The sequence below is a fragment of the Oncorhynchus tshawytscha genome, unplaced genomic scaffold (genome assembly GCF_018296145.1).
Source record: "Oncorhynchus tshawytscha isolate Ot180627B unplaced genomic scaffold, Otsh_v2.0 Un_contig_6829_pilon_pilon, whole genome shotgun sequence".
In the NCBI taxonomy this organism is placed as follows: Eukaryota; Metazoa; Chordata; class Actinopteri; order Salmoniformes; family Salmonidae; genus Oncorhynchus; species Oncorhynchus tshawytscha.
In genome coordinates this window covers 204,099-227,055 of record NW_024609670.1, presented here as the reverse complement: position 1 = coordinate 227,055, position 22,957 = coordinate 204,099, and the positions used below count along the sequence as shown (strand labels likewise).

At 44.3% G+C, this 22,957-nt stretch overlaps 2 protein-coding genes and 1 long non-coding RNA gene across 8 annotated transcripts; 2 read left to right on the top strand and 1 right to left on the bottom strand.

Moving 5' to 3' along the window:
• Positions 1-491: 491 nt before the first annotated feature.
• On the bottom strand, positions 492-1,799 carry LOC112232046. Its single transcript, XM_042316816.1, has 3 exons — positions 1,631-1,799; positions 1,186-1,290; positions 492-970 (listed from the first exon to the last, which is right to left on the bottom strand). Exons 1-3 carry the CDS (start codon positions 1,797-1,799, stop codon positions 492-494), a joined length of 753 nt encoding a protein of 250 aa, XP_042172750.1.
• On the top strand, positions 896-2,006 carry LOC112232047. The gene is made up of 2 exons (XR_002950591.1): positions 896-986; positions 1,229-2,006. It is a non-coding gene; the product is annotated as an uncharacterized LOC112232047 (long non-coding RNA).
• A 621-nt stretch (positions 2,007-2,627) lies between these two features.
• uso1 (USO1 vesicle transport factor) lies at positions 2,628-21,318 on the top strand. Of its 6 annotated transcripts, XM_042316817.1 has the most exons (27): positions 2,628-2,881; positions 5,157-5,243; positions 6,500-6,564; positions 6,780-6,856; positions 7,209-7,220; positions 7,475-7,534; positions 8,483-8,583; positions 8,847-8,949; positions 9,143-9,198; positions 9,480-9,600; positions 9,859-10,037; positions 10,251-10,391; positions 10,533-10,621; positions 10,712-10,866; positions 11,093-11,298; positions 11,915-11,935; positions 14,061-14,171; positions 14,526-14,644; positions 15,183-15,364; positions 15,596-15,717; positions 16,566-16,704; positions 16,965-17,131; positions 17,411-17,485; positions 17,580-17,678; positions 17,866-17,970; positions 19,028-19,243; positions 19,575-21,318. In XM_042316817.1, exons 1-27 carry the CDS (start codon positions 2,810-2,812, stop codon positions 19,674-19,676), a joined length of 2,982 nt encoding a protein of 993 aa, XP_042172751.1. In that variant the 5' UTR covers positions 2,628-2,809; the 3' UTR covers positions 19,677-21,318. The 6 variants fall into 6 exon arrangements, with proteins under 6 accessions (XP_042172751.1, XP_042172752.1, XP_042172754.1 ...); XM_042316818.1 differs by lacking the exon at positions 7,209-7,220; XM_042316820.1 differs by lacking the exon at positions 7,475-7,534.
• Positions 21,319-22,957: the final 1,639 nt, after the last annotated feature.

Sequence of the window (22,957 nt, the reverse complement as noted above, 5' to 3'; positions counted from 1 at the left end):
GGTCTGCGTATTTGTGACACAGGCATGATACTCTCCGATAATTAATCCATGAATCATTGTTCATTCTGGCTTGATTAAAAGTTGCACTTGTCGAACCTGGCTTTCTTTGCAATGCAGGGTGTAATTTGTATTGTGCAAGCATCGTGATTCTGAAGGTAACATGTTAAACGTATTCATTTAGTGTAATTAAATGGTTGAGCACTACAGTCCAAAACAACTCAAATACTTTATGAAAAGGAAATGGTTTATTTTTGTCATGTAAGCATATACGCATGGTGCTGTGAGTGATTAAAAAATAAAAACATGATGCTTATCAACACTTCCACATAGCAGATTCAGCGCACAATGACACTGATCATATCAGCCTCTGCCGATCTCTTGTCTGGGACAGTAATGGAGACTTAGCACCAGAAACTCTTAGCCATAGAAATAGAATCTATAGAACGGACACCCCCCATTCTATTTATAAATGGTCTTAGGAACCTGATACTTCAGTCACTCAGAGAATTCTCTTCAGATGAACCTAGATGCAAAGCCCGGACATAGGCTGAGAATACAGAGGGGGGCATGAGGTAGTTGGGCATACTTCCATAACCTCTGGGAAACCAGCTCATGGGGTGGGGATGGTGTGCTGCAGCTCTCTGAGGGACAAAGAACATTGGTGGTGCAGGAGGGAAGCCTTTTATGTTGGGGGCACCAGGCCTGATGGGTAGGTATGGGACAACTAGACCCTGATGTTGAGGAGCGCCCTTTGCCTTTCTCTTGTTTTTGTTATTGTCCAGGTGTGGGCTGCTGGTGGTAACTGCGGTCGGGGTTGGTTGAGTCTGAACCTGAGGGGTTGGGAGGTCGTCCATGACTGATATGACGTTACATGGAAACTCGTCACGGTTGATGATGTCTATCTCAGTTGCATCGTTTGTGCTCAGCAGTGTGTGAATAACATCATGTTCAGATTGCCCAGAATGCTGCTCTGTGAAAAAAAACATGTGAGAAAGTTTTTTTTTGTTGTCAATTATATAAATGCCACCGAAGATCGATATAAGAGATCAATCGTGTTTACTCAGTAGTCTTTAGCCTGGGATCCAAGCTGAATATCACACCATGTCACTGAAACAATAGTAATACTGATCAATATTCAGTTTGGATACCAGGCTAGTCTGAATGTATTGTTTTTTTTTGACTCACCTTGTCTGTCATATCTGTGCACCTCTCCTCTCCCCTTCTCCAGGTAGTCTCCCATGGGAATTGCCCCTTGATCTGGCCAGGAAGTGGGAGTCTCATCGTTCCTCTCTGGATGACATTCAAGACATTGTGAAAGTGATGCTAACACAGATTCATTTTAGTTCTGGACTAAAAATAATTCTAAATAGAACATCTCCATAGAAAGTGCTTTTTAGTCCAGTACTAGGCTTAATCTGAAATCGCCCCTGAATGTCCTGATCATCACTATCATTTCAAATGGCAAAAACTCTAATATTTTAAAACATATATATTTTCACTCCATTTCCTCAAAAAATATGACACTTTGTCATCATAGCATTTTGAAGAGATGATCTCTGATATGTCATGTTAGATATTTAAATCCCCAGAAATTAGATGATTTGTAAAAAAAATAAATAATAATACTTACCTGCAGAAAATACCTGGAGAGTAAGAAGGAGAGAGAAAATCACTGCTTCTGTTAGTTTGACTTCCATTGTGAAAGGAACATGCTGAGATCTGTACAGAGGCCTTTTAAGACAAGGAGTGGATCTGTCTGTCTCAGCGCCCTCTATAATTACATTGATATTTCTGCACATTTAGATTTTTTATCCAGGTGTCTGGCTGGAACAGATGTGTATTAACATGTTATAATTACCCTCAGAGTACAATAACACCTGACTCAAACTCATAGCTACCAGACAGTTCCATCATTATATTGTGCAAAAGAGATGGTGATAAGTAAGCTCAAATGATAAGTTGTGTCTGGTCTGGGGCAATTTGTCTAAATAAAAAGGTAAGATCTATCTCACTCTCTCTCTCTGACATGTGTGTGTGTGTATGTGATTTTGGACAGTTCCATCATTATATTGTGCAAAAGAGATTGTGATAAGTAAGCTCAAATGATAAGTAGGGTCTGGTTTGGGGAAATGTATGAAAATTTAAAGGTCAACTCTATCTCACTCTCTCTCTCTGATGTGTGTGAGAGAGAAAGAGAGAGTGTCTGAGAGAAAGGCCATCAGATGCAACATGGGTTGCATACCAAACAGGTCCCAGTGTTCAGCGGGTCCCTATTGTGGACAGCATCTAGGTTAAATGGAAATTATATAAGCAGATAATATAAGCAGGCTATACACCCGTTATATAAGCAGACCATTATGTTCAAAAATGAACACAGAGAAGAAAAAAATACAGGTGCATGAATCTTCTATTTTCTTGATTTGTGAATTATTTTGTATGGAAAGAAGGGCATGTTTGATACCTTATTTGTTTCTTTACGTATCTCTCTTTTAATTAATGTGAATGTTTTGAAAATAATCGTGTATAGAATACACACATTTTACAAACAAGTGGCGGTGTGGTAGAATCTCATTCCCCTTTAAAAAATTAGGCAGTTGTCCTCTGATCAGCCACGTAGCGCCACGTCTCGGCGCTTGCGCATTGGCTAAATGTCACTCAAGTTCCGGGGTCGGTCCAGGAGGTTGTGTACAGTGTAAAAATCAACATTTAGACTCGTTTACATTATTACACAAGGCCCATCACGGCAGAAACCCTTTCAACGTTTCTTTTAGACCGTTGGAATTGCGAACAAATTTCCAAGAGGACGTCGATGACAATGAATTTTTTCAGGGGAGTGATGGGTGGACAACCCGCGGGGCCACAGCCGACTGGAGCAGAGACGGTGAGAAACGAAACTCGTCTAGCGTGTTAGCCTAACAAGTTAGCTAATGTCACACACACAACCTGGTGGACCGAATCTTAGGATAAGTGTGTGTAGTTAATAGTTGCTAGACAGGCAAATTAGTTCACTTTCACGTTTTCCAGGCTGAAAGACCGGTGTAGGCCTTGTAACAGTGCACTATACAACCAGCCTCACGAGCACAGACATAATGTGTCAATCAATACAGTGATTGACGCAAACATTTCTGCAGAGCTAGCTAGCTAAGCTGGTGAGCCCAATTGGCACAGGACAACAATTGAACGTGTGTAGCCTGCTCATATTCTTGAGCGATCAGCGTTTTTTGGGAAGAAAAAGCTTGACATGACCCGCTGCCACTAAATGAGCAGATGTCTTCGTATGTGATAGTTTACATACATCCAACTGTTTACTGTCATCTGGGAGAGACTAAATGGCTACTTGGATTGCAGTTCACAAACCAAAAACATAGCCAAATTCCACGTGAATCCATTGGTTGTGAATGGATCTCTGCTGGCATTCCTTTCGTGATGACAGAATGGGAGGGGCTGCGTGACCTTGATATATTTAAGTCCCTTCACCTGTGCCAAACAAGAGAATGTGTGTGACATATCTCAGGCTGCTATCAAAAGAAGGCATTTCAATCTGAATGGTTCATATCAATTAGTAATAGATATAAATCTCTGTAATCAATCAATACAATTTATTTATAAAGCCCTTTTTACATCAGCAGATTTCAGTGCTTATACAGATACCCAGCCTAAAACCCCACAAAGAGCAAGCAATGCAGATGTAGAAGCATGGTGGCTAGGAAAAACTCCATAAAAAGGCAGGAACCTAGGTAGAAACCTTGAGGTATTAAGCTCTGAGGGGTGGAGATTATAAGAGCACATGGCCATAAGACCAGATTGTTCTTCAAGATGTTCATAGATGACCAGCAGGGTCAAATAATAATCACAGTGGTTGTAGAGGGTCCAACAGGTCAGCACCTCATGAGTAAATGCCAGTTGGCTTTTCATAGCCGAGCATTGAGGTTGAAACAACAGGTGCAGTAGAGAAGGAGGGAGGGAGACATGCCAACAGTGCATGAGACAGCCTATAGGGAGGAGGTCAAAGACCCGCAGTGTGGTGCTAGGACCACAACCTCGCCCTCAACGTGAGCAAGACAAAGGAGCTGATCGTGGACTACAGGAAATGGAGGGCCCGAACACACGCCCAGTTCACATCAACAGGGCTGAGGTGGAGTGGGTCAAGAGCTTAAAGTTCGTCGGAGTCCACATCAGTAAGGATCTATCATGGTCCAAACACACCAACAGTCATGATGGAACAACAATGCCTCTTCGCCCTCAGGAAGCTGATAAGATTTGGCATGGGCCCTCATGCTCAAAGTTGCACCATTGAGAGCATCTTGACTGGCTGCCTCACCGCCTGGTATGGCAACTGCTTGGCATCTGACCGCAAGGCGCTACAGAGGGTAGTGCGTACAGCCCAGTAAATCACTGGGGCCGAGCTCCCTACCATCCAGGACCTCTATACCAGGCGGTGTCACAGGAAGGCCCTAAAAATGGTCAGACTCCACTCCAGCCACCTAAGTCATAGACTGTTCTACCGCACGGCAAGCGGTGCCGATGCACCAAGTCTGGAACCAACAGGACCCTGACCAGCTTCTACCCTCAAGCCATAAGACTTCTAAATAGTTAACCCAATAGATTCCCGGACTATCTGCATTGACCCTTTTTGCACTAACTTTTTTGACTCCTCACACACATTGCTATCCTATTACCTAGTCTCTTTATTCCTAGGTATATGTACATATCTACCTTAATTACCTTGTACCCCTGCACATTGACTCGGGGGGGTGCAAATAGTCTGGGTAGCCATTTGACTCTATGTTCAGGAGTCTTATGGCTTGGGAGGTAGAAGCTGTTTAGAAGCCTCTTGGACCTAGACTTGGTGCTCCGGTACCGCTTGCCATGCAGTAGCAGAGAGAACAGTCTGACTAGGGTGGCTGGAGTCTTTGACAATTTTTAGGGCCTTCCTCTGACACTGCCTGGTATAGAGGTCCTGGAGGGCAGGAAGCTTGGCCCCAGTGATGTACTGGGCCATTCGCACTACCCTCTGTAGTGCCTTGCGGTCGGAGGCTGAGCTGTTGCCATACCAAGCGGTGATGCAACCAGTCAGGATGCTCTCCATGGTGCAGCTGTAGATCCTTTCCCTTAACATGTTTTATTAACCATGAATTATTTTGATTGAACCACAGATCCATAAGCTGTGTGACCGTGTGGCCTCCTCCACACTCCTGGAGGACCGCAGGGACGCTGTCCGAGCCCTTAAATCGCTCTCAAAGGTAGGAGACAATTGCATTAGGCTAATCTCTATAGTTACACTGATGCACTATTGTTCTGTCATGATTGTACCATTGTTACACTGTCAATTGTTAGTCATTATTGATAAATACATGTTAAAGCATTGAGGCTGCAGAGACCGTTTATGATGAGCCTAGGCCTTATCTAAATATGAGCTTTTCTCCTGTGCATTGTTTTAAGTGAACATCGCTAGAGTTCTCTTTTGATGTTCGTTATCTTGTGAGCAGGGACACATCCCCTTATCACCCCCACTCTGTGTACTCATCCTCAGGCTCTATCTAAACAGTCTGGGGTGGGCCCTGTCTCAATCCTCTTAAATCACCTCATTATTTCGCCACCTTTCCTCCATACACTGATCAGGAAAGAAAGACTGGGGAAGGTAATGTAGGAATTCATGGGTTGCACCTCTGTCACTTGGTCGCATCGTTGCCATTGTTATCAACATTCTACAGATGCCGCAGCCTATTGATGTCTGACAGATGGTAGTCTTTCTGAACGGGGGCTAATGACTATTTCATCAAATTTAAAATGAACGTTCCAAACAGTATTGTGACGAAATGTGCAACCAATGAATAAGGAGGGTACCTATTGGTTGGCTCCTTGTGTTCACTGGTCCAGAAAAAGCAATGTTGAGGAAAAGAAGGCAATTATTGACATGCAGCCTTGCTGAAAACCTGACTCATTCCCTCAGTCCCTACTCTCTACTGTATTAAAGGTCTAGAGACATCTCGGCCATAACTGACTGACTGGCCACTAGCTGCCTCGTCAACCATGAGTAATGAGTTTATCAGGCATGAATAAGGGGTTTAGGGGTATGGGGTCACACACAGACCAGGGAAAAACAACGCTAGCCGGAGAAACAGACCAGCTAGAGCTGGGAGTTGTTGAATTGCATTAGCTCTGTTTGGCCCAGTAGGTTCTACTCAACGTTGAGGGGTAACTAATCACACAGGTTTGTCTTATCAGATCAGAGATGTCACAAAGCAAACCACTGTTCTGTTATTTAACTCTGCTTTCAGAATGTATTATACTTATGCCTAAGGTCATGTGTGGAGCTAAAACGTGTATTGTTCATGCAGACACGGGCGGCATATCAACAGTTAGGGTGAGCACGGGGGCAAAACAGGCATAGCTTCCAGTTAAAGCAAAAAGTCACATCCTCTCTGATCCAAGGGCTGCCTAGGGGGAAACAATCACTTACTGTTCTCCTGACTTGACTGTTGGTTTTGATTTGTAGAAATATCGCTTGGAAGTTGGCACTCAGGCTATGGACCACCTGGTTCACATACTGCAAACTGACAGGTATGTTTGTGTGTGTGGTTTTATGATTAAGAGCTTTATACTGATCCCTTGCCCTCCGCTGCTCTCTAGCACATTGTAATAGTGTGGTGGGGTGATTTAAGGCGAGCATTTTGCATGGTGCTCGGTCGTTGCTAAGAGTACTTAATATTTCAGGGACTTAGGGGACGAAAGCAGTGCTTGTTGTGTTGATATCCTACCCCTCCCGTTTTCTGCAGGTCGGACTCTGAAATCCTTGGCTACGCTTTGGACACACTCTATAATATCATCTGCAACGATGAAGAGGAGGAACAAGGTGTTTAGGTGTTAAAAACCTAGTCCTCTTCCACAGAGGGTTGTGAACAGGCCCCAGAACTGTCAATAATTTAGTATTTTGTTATAGAGCGGAGCCTCTGTTTTTGAACATGCAGTTAAAAACAATCTTCCTTTTTGGGAAAAATGCTTTTGAATGACAACAAGCAAGCCCTGTCCTAGTAACAATAGCATGTGTAATTGAGTTAAATTACTGCCAATTAATTGGACTTTAAATCAAAATGGACCCTGTCGCCCTCTTCCACACTCGCCCCATTTCTCTCTCTCTCGATGTTAATTGCTATGTATGTAAAGATTGTCATCTCTCTCTTCTCTTTCATGTTATAACTCTACAGACGAATCTGAAGGTAAAACTCTTGTTTGTGCATGACGTCCCCCCCAACCACTAGCGACGCTTCTTGTAAATGATATGCATCGTTCTTCTCCGCGGGTTGTTTTGATTTCTAGCTCTCCTGTGGTGCACAGTAGGTTGTTAGTCTGAAATGCAGTGCTTTGGCAGAACCCATTAACAAACACTAGGGATATATTTATGTATTGTGTATGAGTCGAATCATCTGACTTGGATGGGGCTTCAATCTCTTCCACTCCCCCCTTCTTACAGACATGGCGGTCGCACCCCCTATCCCTGTCTCAGGGAAGCATAAGAACGTGCCTGTGTCTGGTCAGTACTAGCACTGTAGACTAACTAGCCCTCATGGTGTGGTTACTAGTCAACTGAACTAACCTCACTAAAATGTGTTGGACTGGGAAGTATGGTTTAATATAGTAATGACTGGGTGGTAATAACATGTCACTAATACCACTCCTACCTCAGCCTCTCTCCTGTCCTGCAGTGTTTCTCTTCCCATTGCTCTTAGCATATCTAGTCAAACGCAAATCACTCTGCACGGGATGTTGGGATGAAGACGTTTTGATTCCAAAAGAGGAATGTTAGATTCCAAAAGCATCCTCTTCCTCACAGTTGTACATTTGAAACCATGTTCACTGTGGTGAGGTTATTCTAGTATTACAGAACATCTCAGCTGGTTGTTCTTGATGTGAAATATTATATTTAGCCTAGAACCCTAGATAATTGAGTGTGTTGTCTATAATACGATGCTCCAGTACTTTTGTGCTTTTAGACTGGATGTGAACCAATTCACCGTGCCCTAACACCTCCCCCCTCCTGCCTACCTACCTCTGGTGCTAGCCTACCTCAACCCCCGACCATCAACACCCTTATCCCAATTGCCCCCTCCATCTCTCCCCCTGTCTGTCTTTCTCTGAAGCCTGTTCATGAGTAGGCTAAGGACCAGGAGTTTTTCCTGCCAGGTCACAATGGTCAGGAGGACAAACTCCTGGTCCTATTCATGAGGGTCTGTCTGAACTAGGTACTGCACAGATTCACAAATCAGTCCTTAATAAAGATCAATTCATACTCTGGCTCAAGTGATTTTTTTAGATCAAAACATTGGTATGGTGCCTAGGTGAGATTGATGTCTGTGAACAAGCATTATTCTATGACTCCCTCCAGCCTTGCCTATGTATAGTAGCCATGTCTCGGGGCAACTACCTGCCTAACATGGCACACCCAGAGGTCTTTAAACCTTGTGACCTTTGACCTTTTCAGATGAGAACGCCCAGAAGCAGGACGAAGACCTGGGAGTCCTGTTCACTGACAAGTTCCTCGGCGACTCTGAGAACGTGACACTACTACTGACTCTGTTAGAGGTAAACAGACCAGAGACCCAAACATCTACGTTGTGTCTTTTATGAAAGATAGTAGCCTCTAACCCATGGTCTCAGTGTTAACCAGACCTGGAGACCCATTGTGCGTGGTGGTTTTCAGACCAGCTGGTTTCAGATTTAAGAATATAAGCATAAGCCTCAAATCTGCACTGCTTATATACAGGATTACAAGGGTGTGGTTGATTTCCCACCATGCCTGTGACACTGATTCCCTGCCTGTGACACTGACTTCCTGCCTGTTTTAGGAGTTTGACTTCCACGTGCGGTGGCCAGGAGTGAAGCTGCTCACCGCTCTGTTGAAGAACCAGTGTAACCAGGTCCAGGGTGTCATCCTGGTCAGCCCTATGGGTGAGTCCTCTAACAAATGACCTGGAATCAGCTGCTGCTGAATTGTCTGACATCAGCCCACATTGTCTATTTTCTTCCCTAGAGTATATGACTACTAATGGTCAAGTATGCTAATTAGAGTTATTTTCTGACTGATTTGCCTGGCTGGTCTCTGAGTTGTATTTTGTTAATGGTCCGTCTCTCTCCCCTGCAGGTGTTTCTAGACTGATGGACCTATTAGCTGACTCCAGAGAAGTCATCCGTAATGATGTGAGTACTACTCCTACTGACTGCTGCTTCAGATGGTCTTTAGGAGTAAGACCGTAAAGCCACTGGAACAAGCTACAATCTGCTAGCTTATCTTTCTGCTGAGACAAGACATTGGGCCGGTTTCCCAGACACGGATAAAGTCTTCGACTAAAAAAAGCGCGTCTTGTTTCTGGGAAACCCTCCCAAAATCATACTAGCTGGTCTTATACCTGGGCTTGTTGTTTCTGTTTCTCTGGATATATGATCACTACATCAGAGCTACTTTGATCGTATTCCCTCAGGGTCTCCTGTTGCTGCAGCAGCTGACCAAAGGCAATGCAGCCATCCAGAAGATCGTGGCGTTTGAGAACGCTTTCGAGCGTCTCCTAGATATCATAACAGAGGAGGGCAGCAGTGATGGAGGTGAAGTCGAATGGAGGAGTCGTGCCATATATACACTCAAGCTAATTGGCAATCAATGAATCCATTTCTAAATAAATTACATTTGATTTAAAATGACATTTCAGTTCACTCACACTGGTCAACATCCACTCTCCATACTTGCACTCTAGAAAATTGGCAATGAATCCATTTCTTAATAAATACAATTTTAAGCGATAAAATCAACAATCTTCACACATTTCTTGACAGAAATCCACCCTCCATCTTGTCTCTGTCCAGGTATCGTAGTGGAGGACTGTCTCCTGCTGCTCGTCAACCTGCTGAAGAACAACAGCTCCAACCAGAACTTCTTCAAGGAGGGCTCCTACATCCAGAGGATGAAGCCCTGGTTCGAGGTGGGAGATGACAACTCTGGCTGGTCCGCCCAAAAGGTCACCAACCTCCACCTCATGCTGCAGGTAGGACACACCACAGTCCTGATGTTACATTTAATTCAGGGAGAATGGGAGTTTTGAGCCCTGAGCAGTTGACAGAGCAGTGTGATGGTCTGTTATGCTCAACTATTAGGGTCTGTGCAGTTCACTGTGCCACGCATGGCCAGGATTGGTTGTGGTGTAGAGTATGTTCACCGTAGCACGGTGTCTCATCTCTCCATCTCTTCTCTGGTCCAGTTGGTGCGAGTCATGGTCTCCCCGGTCAACTCTCCTGGAGCCACCAGTAGTTGTCAGAAGTCAATGTACCAGTGTGGCCTGCTGCAGCAGCTCTGCACCATCCTCATGGCCACTGGCGTGCCTGCTGACATACTCACTGAGGTAACGTAGAAGACTGTTGGAGTGGACCAAAAAGCCTTTCTTTTCTTTCTACTTATTGTGTTAGATCAGTGGTTACTGTTGTTCATACTGATGCGTGCTTTGTGTTTGTACCACTATGTCACTCTTTCTTTCTCCTCTCAGACCATCAACACTGTATCGGAGGTGATCCGCGGCTCACAGATCAACCAGGACTACTTTGCATCTGTCAACGCTCCCTCCAACCCCCCAAGGTGAGTTCCCCCAGACAGAGGACTGTAATCAGTTATAGCACAGCCACCGAGTGAAGGTAATCTCTAAAAACCCTTATCCCCTGATTCCAGACCTGCCATAGTGGTGCTGCTGATGTCCATGGTCAATGAGAGGCAGCCGTTCGTGCTGCGCTGTGCCGTTCTCTACTGCTTCCAGTGTTTTCTCTACAAGAACCAGAAGGGCCAGGGGGAGATCGTAGCCACCCTACTGCCCTCCACCATCGACGGTCAGTTCAGTTACACTGAACCTCCATACTGAATGTGTTGTTATTACAAGGTTATGACCACACTGTACAACTGTAGATTGCATGTAATAAAATGTTACTTGTGACTAATATACTGTAGGTTATTTGCTTATTATTCTCTAGTGGGAAAAATATAGTGGAACTGAGGCATAAATCTACATATATCTATTGCTTTATTCCCCCTCCCTCCGGCTCTCTCCCTCCTCAGCCAACTCCATCTCGGCGGGCCAGCTGCTGTGCGGGGGCCTGTTCTCGGCTGACTCCCTGTCTAACTGGTGTGCTGCAGTGGCCCTGGCCCACGCCCTGCAGGACAACCTGACCCAGAAAGAGCAGCTCCTCCGGGTGCAGCTGGCCACCAGCCTGGGCAAGCCCCCCGTTTCCCTGCTGCAGCAGTGCACCAACATCCTCTCACAGGTACACCACACAGACAGACAGGCTAACATGCTACGTGGGGGGAGACTGGACCAAAGGGTTAGCACCATAGCGGGAGAGTTGTAGCTGAAATATTAGTTTGAAAACTGAAAGTGCCGTTTTGAACGTCTTATTAGTGAAACATAAGCAACAGAGAGGGTGGTTTGAAAGGTGTCTCTGTCTGGGTTGAAAGGTGTCTCTGTCTGGTTTGAAAGGTGTCTCTGTCTGGGTTGAAAGGTGTCTCTGTCTGGGTTGAAAGGTGTCTCTGTCTGGTTTGAAAGGTGTCTCTGTCTGGTTTGAAAGGTGTCTCTGTCTGGTTTGAAAGGTGTCTCTGTCTGGGTTGAAAGGTGTCTCTGTCTGGGTTGAAAGGTGTCTCTGTCTGGGTTGAAAGTATTGCCTTAGATTCAAATAGTTGATAATTTGTCACTCCAGGTTTTCAGGTCACCTTTGTCATGTTATGGCTCCCAAATGGCACCCTATTCCCTTTACAGTACACTACCTTTGAATAGGCTGTCATTTGGGCTCCGACCACAGTAGTGGGGAGTGGTTCTCAGACAGTCAACCTGTTGCTTGTGTTTGAAGTTGCCAAGTGTCACGTAAGGTTGTTGTGGTTTTGCAGGGGGATAAGATCAACCGGAGGGTGAGTATCTGGGGTGTGGGCAGCACCTGTCTGTCATGGTTTTGCTTTGGCATCAGCAGGATCCTCCTATATGCTCCTTACGTTGGGGGTTACGTTTTGGCTTCCCTGTTTTGTTTTCGTGCCTAAAGCCCTCTGTTTGCCTATCTCACCCGTGTTTGTCGAGTTCTATACTGGTACTGACCCCCCCCAACTCCCATAATCCCATGCTTTGACCCTTGACCCCCTTGCTGTGTCCGTTCTATGGGGACTTGACTGTCCTGGAAGGATGCAGCAACCACTGTGGTACTCTGTCTGTTCCGCTATTGATCTCTTGTGAGAGGGGTTACTGGCATTATTATTTTCACCACTGCTATTTTTCCTCCTGTACTCTAGGTGGCAGCATTATCCGTTATAAAACGTACCGTTTCACCTGGGGCCAAAGATTCTCCAATTAACTATTGTGATTGTTTGTGTTCCCCCTTTTTTTCTCCTCCTGCCCCCCTTTCTCAAACATTTGGTGTTTTTTGCATTACGTCCCCATTGGAGGCTAAATCTGAAAAGGTGATTTCCTTATGGTTTGATAGTATGCCTTGTCATCTTTACTATTTATTGTCACTTACTGACCTCCATTTGGAATGAACCCTCTTTCCTTTCTCACACCCTTCATCGCCCTCAAAACAGGAGAGGTCTGCATTGCCTCCCAAATGGCACGCTTTTCCTTTTATAGTACACAGCCCAGGGCTCTGGTCAAAAGTAGTGCACTGTATAGGGAATATGGTGCCTTTTGGCACACAAACATGCCTGAACTATGCAGTTTAGGTGTGGTAACTCAATAGTGCCCATCACTCACTGCATATCATTACGCCAGCAGCCTTTCTTCTTATTCCCATGACCATGCATGGATACTGTAAAGCCACTTTATTATCATCCGTTTCTCTTTGTGGTCGCCACTCCTAAAGTCTCACTACACAGAGGCTTTAGCTTTGCATGTGTTGTCCGCTACATTTAGCAGCCGTGCCTCAGCTTGATATCTTAGTTATTTTTGTATGTGAATGCCTAAATAGTTAGATTTGGGCTCTTGTGGATTGTGTAGAGGATGACGAATGTGCCAATATGCTATTATATTCCTTCCATGCAGTAACATTTTCATCAGTCCTGTTGTATCACCTGCTTAGCTAAGCTGCAGAGGAGTTTCATCATCCTTTTGTGGTGCAGGTAGTGATGGTAACCAAGGCCGTTGCTACAGTAACAGCATATTGTTGAACACTTAAGGCTCCTGAAAAGGTTGTTTTTAACAGGATCTGAACTAACTCTGGTCATCCTATAAAATTCACTGCATGTTTGACCTAAGCTAACCCTGGTTTATTAATAATGTTCATATTTAGATGTAGTTCCTTTTGTTGTATCTGAATAGCTTTATTAATTACTAACGGTCTGCATTGAAGTCACTAACGTGGTACTCTTGAAACATTTATAACATGGTATTTCCTGTGTAACTGCTAGATACAATGTTGTTTTTCCCAACAGAACTCAAAAGGGAAAAATACAATTCAAAAGTTCACCATGTGCCAACAAAATTGCATTTTTATTGTAGCTACCAGCACACAATTGTCCTAATGTCAGTCTCCATGACATCAAGTTATATTATAAAGTTCCTATTCAACCTTAAATGTCCTAGTTGGGAATAGTTTAGAAATATCAATTCATTTTGTTCGCCCTTAAAATGCTGTTTATTTGGTTGGTTTAAATCAAACGTGTCGTCCGGAGATATTCAGGAGACTGATTTAATTGGACAAAAGGAGATGCAATGACAAGTTGTCTTGAACAGGAAAAATAAGACATCCCTCATTATAATGTGGGGGGACAGGCGTTTGAATTGCACCCAGCTAAATGAATTTACTCTCCATGTTGAGGAGGAGTTCTGTTCTGACACAGAGACCAGGATGTGGTCCAGCACTAGACTAAACCTTACATGAGTCTTGTTTTGCTGAGGGGTTGAAGTTCTGGATCCCAGGCCATCATCAGGCTCTGTACACAATGTTCATGTTCAATACCTTTTACTCACCCCTATGCTGATGTGACGGTGCTATATTTGTGAGTGTGTTTCTTAAGACTTTGTGTGTGTGTGCGCGCGTCTCATCCACAGGGCAGTAAAGTGCAGACGCGGGTCGGTCTCCTCATGCTGCTGTGTACCTGGATCAGTAACTGTCCCATCGCTGTCACACACTTCCTGCACAACCAGGAGAACGTCCCCTTCGTATCCTCCTTCAACAAACCAACTAGCTCCACATCACTGTTCTATTGCACTTCCTTTTACTCAGATGGCTGGAATATCTACTGTTAGCCTGTTAGTGCAGTCTGTCCTATAACCAACTCCTCTCTGTGTTCGTTCCCCACATACAGGATAGTGTATACATTGCATACATTATTGCATGGAAGTTCCTGAGGCCCTATGTCTTGTGTTGCTAAGAGAATAAGAGAGATCAACGCTACACAGTGGATGCCAATGTATGCACCAGTGCATTGTTTAATTGAAAATTCTCTTGAGAAAGGCCTTGTTGCCATTAAATCCCCTATGTTGCTGTGACCCTTGACCCCTGATGCCCTGTAGCTGACAGGTCAGATCTCTGAGAACCTGGGGGAGGATGAGAGGCTGGTGCAGGGCCTTTGTGCCCTCCTATTGGGTATCTGCATCTACTACAACGACAACTCTCTGGAGAACTACACAAAGTATGACATCTAACTACAACCCTCATAATAACTACACCAAGTAGGACATCTAACTGCAACCCTTGTACTACTTGGTGTAGTTATATCTAACTACGACCCTCATAATAACTACACCAAGTAGAACGTTCTAACCCTCATACTAATGCATCCACTCTCTCTCATACCTCTCATAACCGCAGTTAAAACTACATCAAGTATGACATCTTCTACCCAAATATTAACGCGTACCCTCTCATACTAGGCCCAGGTTCAAAAATTATTTTCAAATGCTTGTTTGATTGAACTTGGAACCAATATTATAATAGCTTCAAAATTCCGAGCCCGGGTTGTCTCATACACACAGCCTTTTTACACCAGCAGTTACAGCACACAGCGATGCCACTACAATGAGAACAAGAACTATGAGCTGCCAGATTCAGAGGGGTTGGGTTAAATGCGGAAGACGCATGTCTGTTGAATGCGTTCAGTTGTGCAACTGACTAGGTTTCCCCCTTTTCCTTCCCTTAATGCTAACCCTGCCTGTCTTGTCCTCCCCCAGAGAGAAGCTGAAGCAGTTGATCGAGAAGCGCATTGGGAAGGAGAACTTTGTGGAGAAGTTGGGCTTCGTCACTAAACACGAGCTGTACTCCCGCGCTGCACAGAAGCCCCAGCCCGTCTTCCCCTCCCCTGAACAGATGCTGTTCGACCACGAGTTCACCAAGCTGGTCAAAGAACTGGAAGGTTGGCATAAGTAACCTCCATTATACCATAACCTAACCAAAATACAACCACAACCATTTCGATGCACCTGCGATAACATCTTCAAATCTGTGTACCCAACCAATAAACTTTGATTTGACTCTAAGCCAAGTACAACCAGAACCACAAATCAAAACTCTGTTTGTGTTGGTGTCTTCTTTGCTCTTCTCTTGGCTGGTTTTACCACTTAGTTGTGTGTGTGTCCGTCCACAGGCGTGATAACGAAAGCGGTCCACAAGACGAGCGAGGAGGAGAAGAAGGAGGAGGAGGTGAAGAAGACTCTGGAGCAACACGACAGCATTGTCATCCAGTACAAAGATCTCATCAGAGATCAGGTAACTGGCCTCACACTATTAAGCAGAAGGCTGAAACGTATGCCCTGTTTTTTACATTTTCATTAGCACTTTAACTTTTTGTATTCTTTTGAGCATGGATTAAATGAATCATACTATAACCCCTCCTTGGGTTATTCCTTGTCATGGTTTTGAGTGCAAGTACTTTTTGAACCCTACATATATTTTCTGTCCCACACACCGGCCGCCTTTCATTCTAGCCTGTCCGCAAACCCTCATACTGGCTTTCTACACACACACCAGAAACCAACTCGCCATGCTTTCAAGCATCACAAGTTTATATACACCCTCTACACTCAGTTTAAAAGGCATTTTTCCCCCTGTGTTTTATCATATTTTACAACAGCTGATAAAACTAACACTAAAAGTGTGAACATTTGATCAGTGTTATTTCCTAATAGTTTCCGGTTGAAAAATACACCCTGCACAGGACCTTCTAATCAGCAGCTTTGCATGGGCGGTAGTTTTGGCTTGCCTGGTGACATCACCAGGCGGTAACTTATATTGTTTAATAGACCAATAACAAAGAGTTCCAAACCTCTCTGCCAATAACAGCTAGTTTTCAGTTTTCCAAACCACACTCGGACTACTCCCAGACAGTCCTCGCTAAATTCTTGCTTGAGAAATCTTTTCTTTTTTTTTGCTAAAAAGCTATTTTTGTCCATTTTTAATGGAAAACTATTACAGTAAGGTACACTCGCCGGGCCACAACCACACAACCCATTTCATACAATATTCAACGGACCGATCCCGTTACCCTAAAAGGTCTAGTTGTGTGTTTTGGCCAATGTCTCTTGTCATTAAAAAAGTGTCTGTCATCTCTCAACCAGGACACCCAGATCCAGGAGCTGAGGGAGCAGGTTTCCACCCTGTCTCTGAACAGTGAACAGATGCAGAATCAGATCACACAGCAGCAGTCCCAGATCCAGCAACACAAAGACCAGTACAACATCCTCAAGCTGAAACTAGGTACTGTAGGATAACCTGGTATGACACAGCAAAAAAAGCGTGCCTCGATCCATTGGGAAACAAGCGAGCAACATTGTGCTTGGCTAAATTGCTAATGATTTGGGGGGGTTAGGCACATGGAATTGTTCATATGGAGTTGACACAGTCTATAATGGTAGTGGAAATTGAGACTTATTACTGATGCAGACTTGTTGCGACTGCACTTGTTGATTTCTAAATAGGATTGTAGATGTGATAATGACTGACTGCGTTGTGTCCAGGTAAAGACAGCCAGGGTCTGTCCTCCAGCCAGGGAGAGGGAGCTCACGTTAACGGGCTCCACTCAGAGGAGCTGAGCCAGCTCAGAGAGGAGGTGGAGGAGCTCCGCAGACAACACACACTACAACACACACAGCTCAGCGACAAGGACTCACTCATCAACACACTGGTGTGTTTGGGGGGATGAATCGCATATCAGAAAAATGTCTTTAGGTTATCCCTCCCTGTGTTGATAAGAGTTCTGTGTAAATGTCATGTATCATGGATGTTACTGGAATCGGACAAGCTGGACCTGAAGAATGACAGACTGATTAATTATCTTTTGTGTGTTAGTAGATCTGAATGGTGGTTGATGATACCCGAGTGCTGCTTTATCATTTCAGATGGGATGTCTCAGCCGTTGACCACTTCCTGTTCTAATAGTTGTAATGGTTGTGATGTCTTGTAGAGGTGCGGGGCGGCAGCAGCAGCACAGACAGCAGAAGGTGGAGCGGGAGGGTCCGACAACACAGAGCTTCTCGGGGTAAGACCCAATCACAGACAGAACATGTGTAGAACAGACTTGAGTATAGAGATATTATACTGATGACGGAGTTACTGCTGGTTGTTCCCACCAGGAGGTGGAGTCGTTGAGGAGTCGTGTCCAGGCTCAGTGTGCAGAGATCAGCCAGCTGCAGACAGAGAGACTGGAGCTCATCAGGAGAGCTGAGGCAGTGGTGAGTACTCAGAACCAGCCATCACTGTGTCTTGAGACTGTCTTAAGGCTGTTGCATACAAACATGGCCTTTCGCACTTTACTCCAACTGTTGTAGACCCCCCCCCCATGTATATGTTGTGACCACTGCACTTAGTACAGAGAGGTAACTAGTCTCTATATCTCTCTCTCTCTTCCCTCTCTCTCAGTCCTCGGCCCCGGCCTCCAGCAGAGAGAGCTCGGCAGACACAGTTCCAGTATCTGAACTGGAGAGCAGGCTGGCTGCTCAGACCACAGAGGCAGAGAGACTTAAGGTACTGCACTGTCACAACCTCACATCTCTGTAGGTAGCTGCTGTCTGTTCAGAAGTGAGCAGCGTTCAGATACAAATGTATTGAACAGGGGTACTCGACTCTAACCCTACAAGATCCTGAACCTGATGGTTTTCTGTTCTACCTGATAATTAATTGGTGTCCCAGGTCTAAATCAGCCCCTGATTAGAGGGGAACAATGAAACAAATGCAGTGGAACTGGCTTCAAGGTCCAGAGTTGAGTTTGAGGGGTATAGAACAACCTGATTGTCTGTTTTGTAGACTAGAGGGTCAAGTCAAATCAAATGTATTTATATAGCCCTTCGTACATCAGCTGATATCTCAAAGTGCTGTATAGAAACCCAGCCTAAAACCCCAAACAGTAAGCAATGCAGGTGTAGAAGCACGGTGGCTAGGAAAAACTCCCTAGAAAGGCCGAAGCCTGGTTCCTCTCTAGGTTATGTGGGGTGGCCAGTCCTCTTCTGGCTGTGCCGGGTGGAGATTATAACAGAACATGGCCAAGATGTTCAAATGATGACCAGCATGGTCAAATAATAATAATCACATGTCAGTTCTATACTTACATTGCATTTCTATCTGTAACATTCTGCAAGTTTCACCACGCTGAATAAACTTCTCATGTTAGCCTGACTCCAGGGCTGCTTTACACCCATTCTGATCTTTTTTCCACTAATTGGTCTTTTGACCAATCACATCAGATCTTTTTCAGAGCTCATCTGATTGGTCAAAAGATCAATTAGTGCGACAAAGATCAGAATTGGGCTGCCTGTGATATCAGCCCATTAGTAACTGCCTCCTGACTGTTACCAGCTAAATGTGGGCTGAGACGTTGTGAAACCACTCAATTATTCAACATCTTAAGTATGACCTTCGTGTATGTGGCATCCCCTTCCTCTCTCTAATGCTAGTGAAGAAAAACAAACATCATCTGATGCAGTTGAATTATTAATGTTTTTGGTCAGACAGCCATGCTGAAGCCATGCCCTTCCTTGTTAGCTGTCCTACCTCTCTCTCACCTTGTTCTCTTCTCCCCCTCCAGGAGGAGTGTCGGGGCCTGAGGGAGGGCCATGCGGGGCTGGAGCAGCAGTTGGCGTCGGCCCAGAGCACGGTGGCCATCGAGCAGACGGAGAAGACCAAGCTGCAGCAGGAGGTGCAGGAGTCCAAGAAGGAACAGGACGACCTCCTCATGCTGCTGGCCGACCAGGACCAGAAGATCCTTAACCTCAAGCAACGTCTCAGAGACCTGGGAGAGACGGTAAGAGAAACCATCTGTTCCTATTGTAGACCTAGACCGTGTTCTTAAACTACAGAGGAAGATCCTCCACCTCAGAGGTTCAAAGGTTTATGTTATTATTATTGTTTTAGTGGAGGTAGATGGTTAGGTTAGTTGGATGTTGTGAGGTTTTAGATGATGCTAATATTTAATATTTCATTGTGACATGTAAGGCTGGTTTCCTGGAGAGCTGTGATGAGTCATTCTACCTGTGTAGTAGTTGAATGAGGACATAACTTGTCGTCCTAACCAGCTAGCCCTACTGTCCCTGTACTCCCTGTGCCCTAGTTAGAATGTGACCCTCTCCTCACAGATTGATGAAGACGAAGATGAGCTAGACGCCCGGGACCATTTCGGTGAAGATGACGACGATGATGATGATGAGGAGGAGGAGGATGAAGAGAACAATGACTAGAGAGTTCTAGAGGGATGGAAATGTGGCAGACTCAAGGCAACAAAGACATTGCTGCATTAGCCATGTTGTTCTAATACACTATTAGAAAAATGGAAGAATGGACCTAGATGGATTGCTCTCTATCGCTCCAACCCACCATGCTACCTTCTTCTTTACTCCACCCCTCCCTTCATCCCTCGATCGCGTCATCCATTTTAATGTTTAGTTCATTTTATTACAAGATGGTGACATAGATCCCCCCCAAAGAAATGTTCAGTGTGTTCATCTCTGCCATGTTCTACCACATGAACAGAGCAGAGACACTTCTTCATGCATTTCAAGCCTTTTTGTTTCTGCTACAGTAGCGCCATGTTAGGCCTATGCAGTTATTGATTCAATAACCAGGCTTAGTCTCGACTTTACCACACAGTGTCGCCACTCAGAGGAACGAGCAGAATTAGAGAAAATAACGGACGGCGAAGACGGACGGATGTACGGACACCACGCAGTCGGACGAACGGATGCCCTCTGACTGCCTCTTTCATTACCATGGTAACTGCACTGTAGACCACCAGTTGAAGACCTATAAGGGTCCTTGAGGCTCAAAGTCCTCGATGAAATGTATCTGTGTATACACTCTCCCTCTTGGCACCAGTTCAGTCAGTGTTCTATCATAACTGTTTCCAATATGAGCTTGACCCCTCAGCTACAGTACTGCTCTGCAATATGCTGCAACGTTCTCTGATGATAGAAAAAGATGTAAAAGAGATATTTTTGCAACTTTTGGCAAGTGACCTGACGTCCAGCTTCTGTGTGATTGTTGTAACTTATCAATTTATGAGCCACATTGAAATAAATAAAATGATCTATAAATCTGTACAGCCTGTAGGAATACGTGTGAATACTTACTATACACTTTGACTAAATCTGTTTCATAGATGAAAACGAGGAATTTTTCATTTCACTTCAACAGTATTTTATGTAATTTCAATAGTGGTGTTAACTTAAGAAGTAGCTGAACTTTTTAAACCAACATTTAAACCAACTAAACTACTAAAGTAGCTCTATAAACCCACAGGGCTGGTTTCTGCCTGTTATTTTAAAGACTTAAAAGTTTCCTCATATTTTTGCCTATTGATTATTACATTAGCCTTATGCCTAGGTGAATTCTTTGTGTGAATACATACTGATTCTGAATAGACATTTGACCGTAATTGTTGATATAAGAAATATTGACCATCCATCTGGGTTCCGCTTTGAAACTTTTTGTGTTTGAAGAATGAGATGTAAAAATGTATTTCACTTTATAGCTCTAATGAATTTCACAGTTCTGGTGTGAAGCACTTTAGTAACATTATAAGCTAGGAGAAAATAGCCTGAAATCCAAATGGATGTGCTCTGTTTTTCTGTTGAGCATATCAGTTAGGATGGCTGGCTAAAGAGAAATACTACAGTACTTCAATATTTGCAATATGGAGTTTATTGCATTTACTAGGGAAAGAATTTAAAATATTTAGCTTTTGCAATATTGAATTTAAGTTGCATTTTTTTTGTTCCTTTTCGGACAAGTCACAATGACATCCAGATCTAGACCCCTAATCTGAACAGTGCCATTGTTTGTGTCTGGCCTCTGCATAAAGTTTCAGTTTTTTGATTAACTGCACCGTTGTTTCCTTGTTTCTTCCTTGTTTGGTTAGATACTAGACCCTCCCATTTTATATATGTGTACCTAATATATATACATACACACACATACATACTGGGGAGAACAAGTATTTGATACACTGCCAATTTTGCAGGTTTTCCTACTTACAAAGCATGTAGAGGTCTGTAATTTGTATCATAGGTACACTTCAACTGTGAGAGACTGAATCTAAAACAAAAATCCAGAATCACATTGTATGATTTAAGTAATTAATTTGCATTTTATTGCATGACATAAGAATTTGATATCAGAAAAGCAGAACTTAATATTTTGTACAGAAACCTTTTGTTTGCAATTACAGAGATCATACATTTCCTGTAGTTCTTGACCAGGTTTGTACACACTGCTGCAGGGATATTGTCCAACTCCTCCATACAGACCTTTTCCAGATCCTTCAGGTTTCGGGGCTGTCGCTGGGCAATACGGACTTTCCGCTCCCTCCAAAGATTTTCTATTGGGTTCAGATCTGGAGACTGGCTAGGCCACTCCAGGACCTTGAGATGCTTCTTACGGAGCCACTCCTTAGTTGCCCTGGCTGTGTGTTTTGGGTCGTTGTCATGCTGGAAGACCCAGCCACGACCCATCTTCAATGCTCTTACTGAGGGAAGGAGGTTGTTGGCCAAGATCTTGCGATACATGGCCCCATCCATCCTCCCCTCAATACGGTGCAGTCGTCCTGTCCCCTTTGCAGAAAAGCATCCCCGAAGAATGATGTTTCCACCTCCATGCTTCACGGTTGGGATGGTTTTCTTGGGGTTGTACTCATCCTTCTTCTTCCTCCAAACATGGCGAGTGGAGTTTAGACCAAAAAGCTCTATTTTTGTCTCATCAGACCACATGACCTTCTCCCATTCCTCCTCTGGATCATCCAGATGGTCATTGGCAAACTTCAGACGGGCCTGGACATGCGCTGGCTTGAGCAGGGGGACCTTGCATGCGCTGCAGGATTTTAATCCATGACAGCGTAGTGTGTTACTAATGGTTTTCTTTGAGACTGTGGTCCCAGCTCTCTTCAGGTCATTTGCCAGGTCCTACCGAGTAGTTCTGGGCTGATCCCTCACCTTCCTCATGATCATTGATGCCCCACAAGGGTGATTGTCCGTCATCTTGAACTTGAACAGTTGTTGCCTTCTCACCAAGCTGCTTGCCTATTGTCCTGTAGCCCATCCCAGCCTTGTGCAGGTCTACAATTTTATCCCTGATGTCCTTACACAGCTGACTGGTCTTGGCCATTGTGGAGAGGTTGGAGTCTGTTTGAGTGTGTGGACAGGTGTCTTTTATACAGGTAACAAGTTCAAACAGATACAGGTAATGAGTGGAGAACAGGAGGGATTCTTAAAGAAAAACTAACAGGTCTGTGAGAGACGGAATTCTTACTGGTTGGTAGGTGATCAAATACTTATGTCATGCAATAAAATGCTAATTAATTACTTAAAAATCATACAATGTGATTTTCTGGATTTTTGTTTTGGATTCCGTCTCTCACAGTTGAAGTGTACCTATGATAAAAATTAACGACCTATACATGCTTTGTAAGTAGGAAACATTGCAGATGTTGCAGGTTATTAAATACTTGTTCTCCCCACTGTATATATTA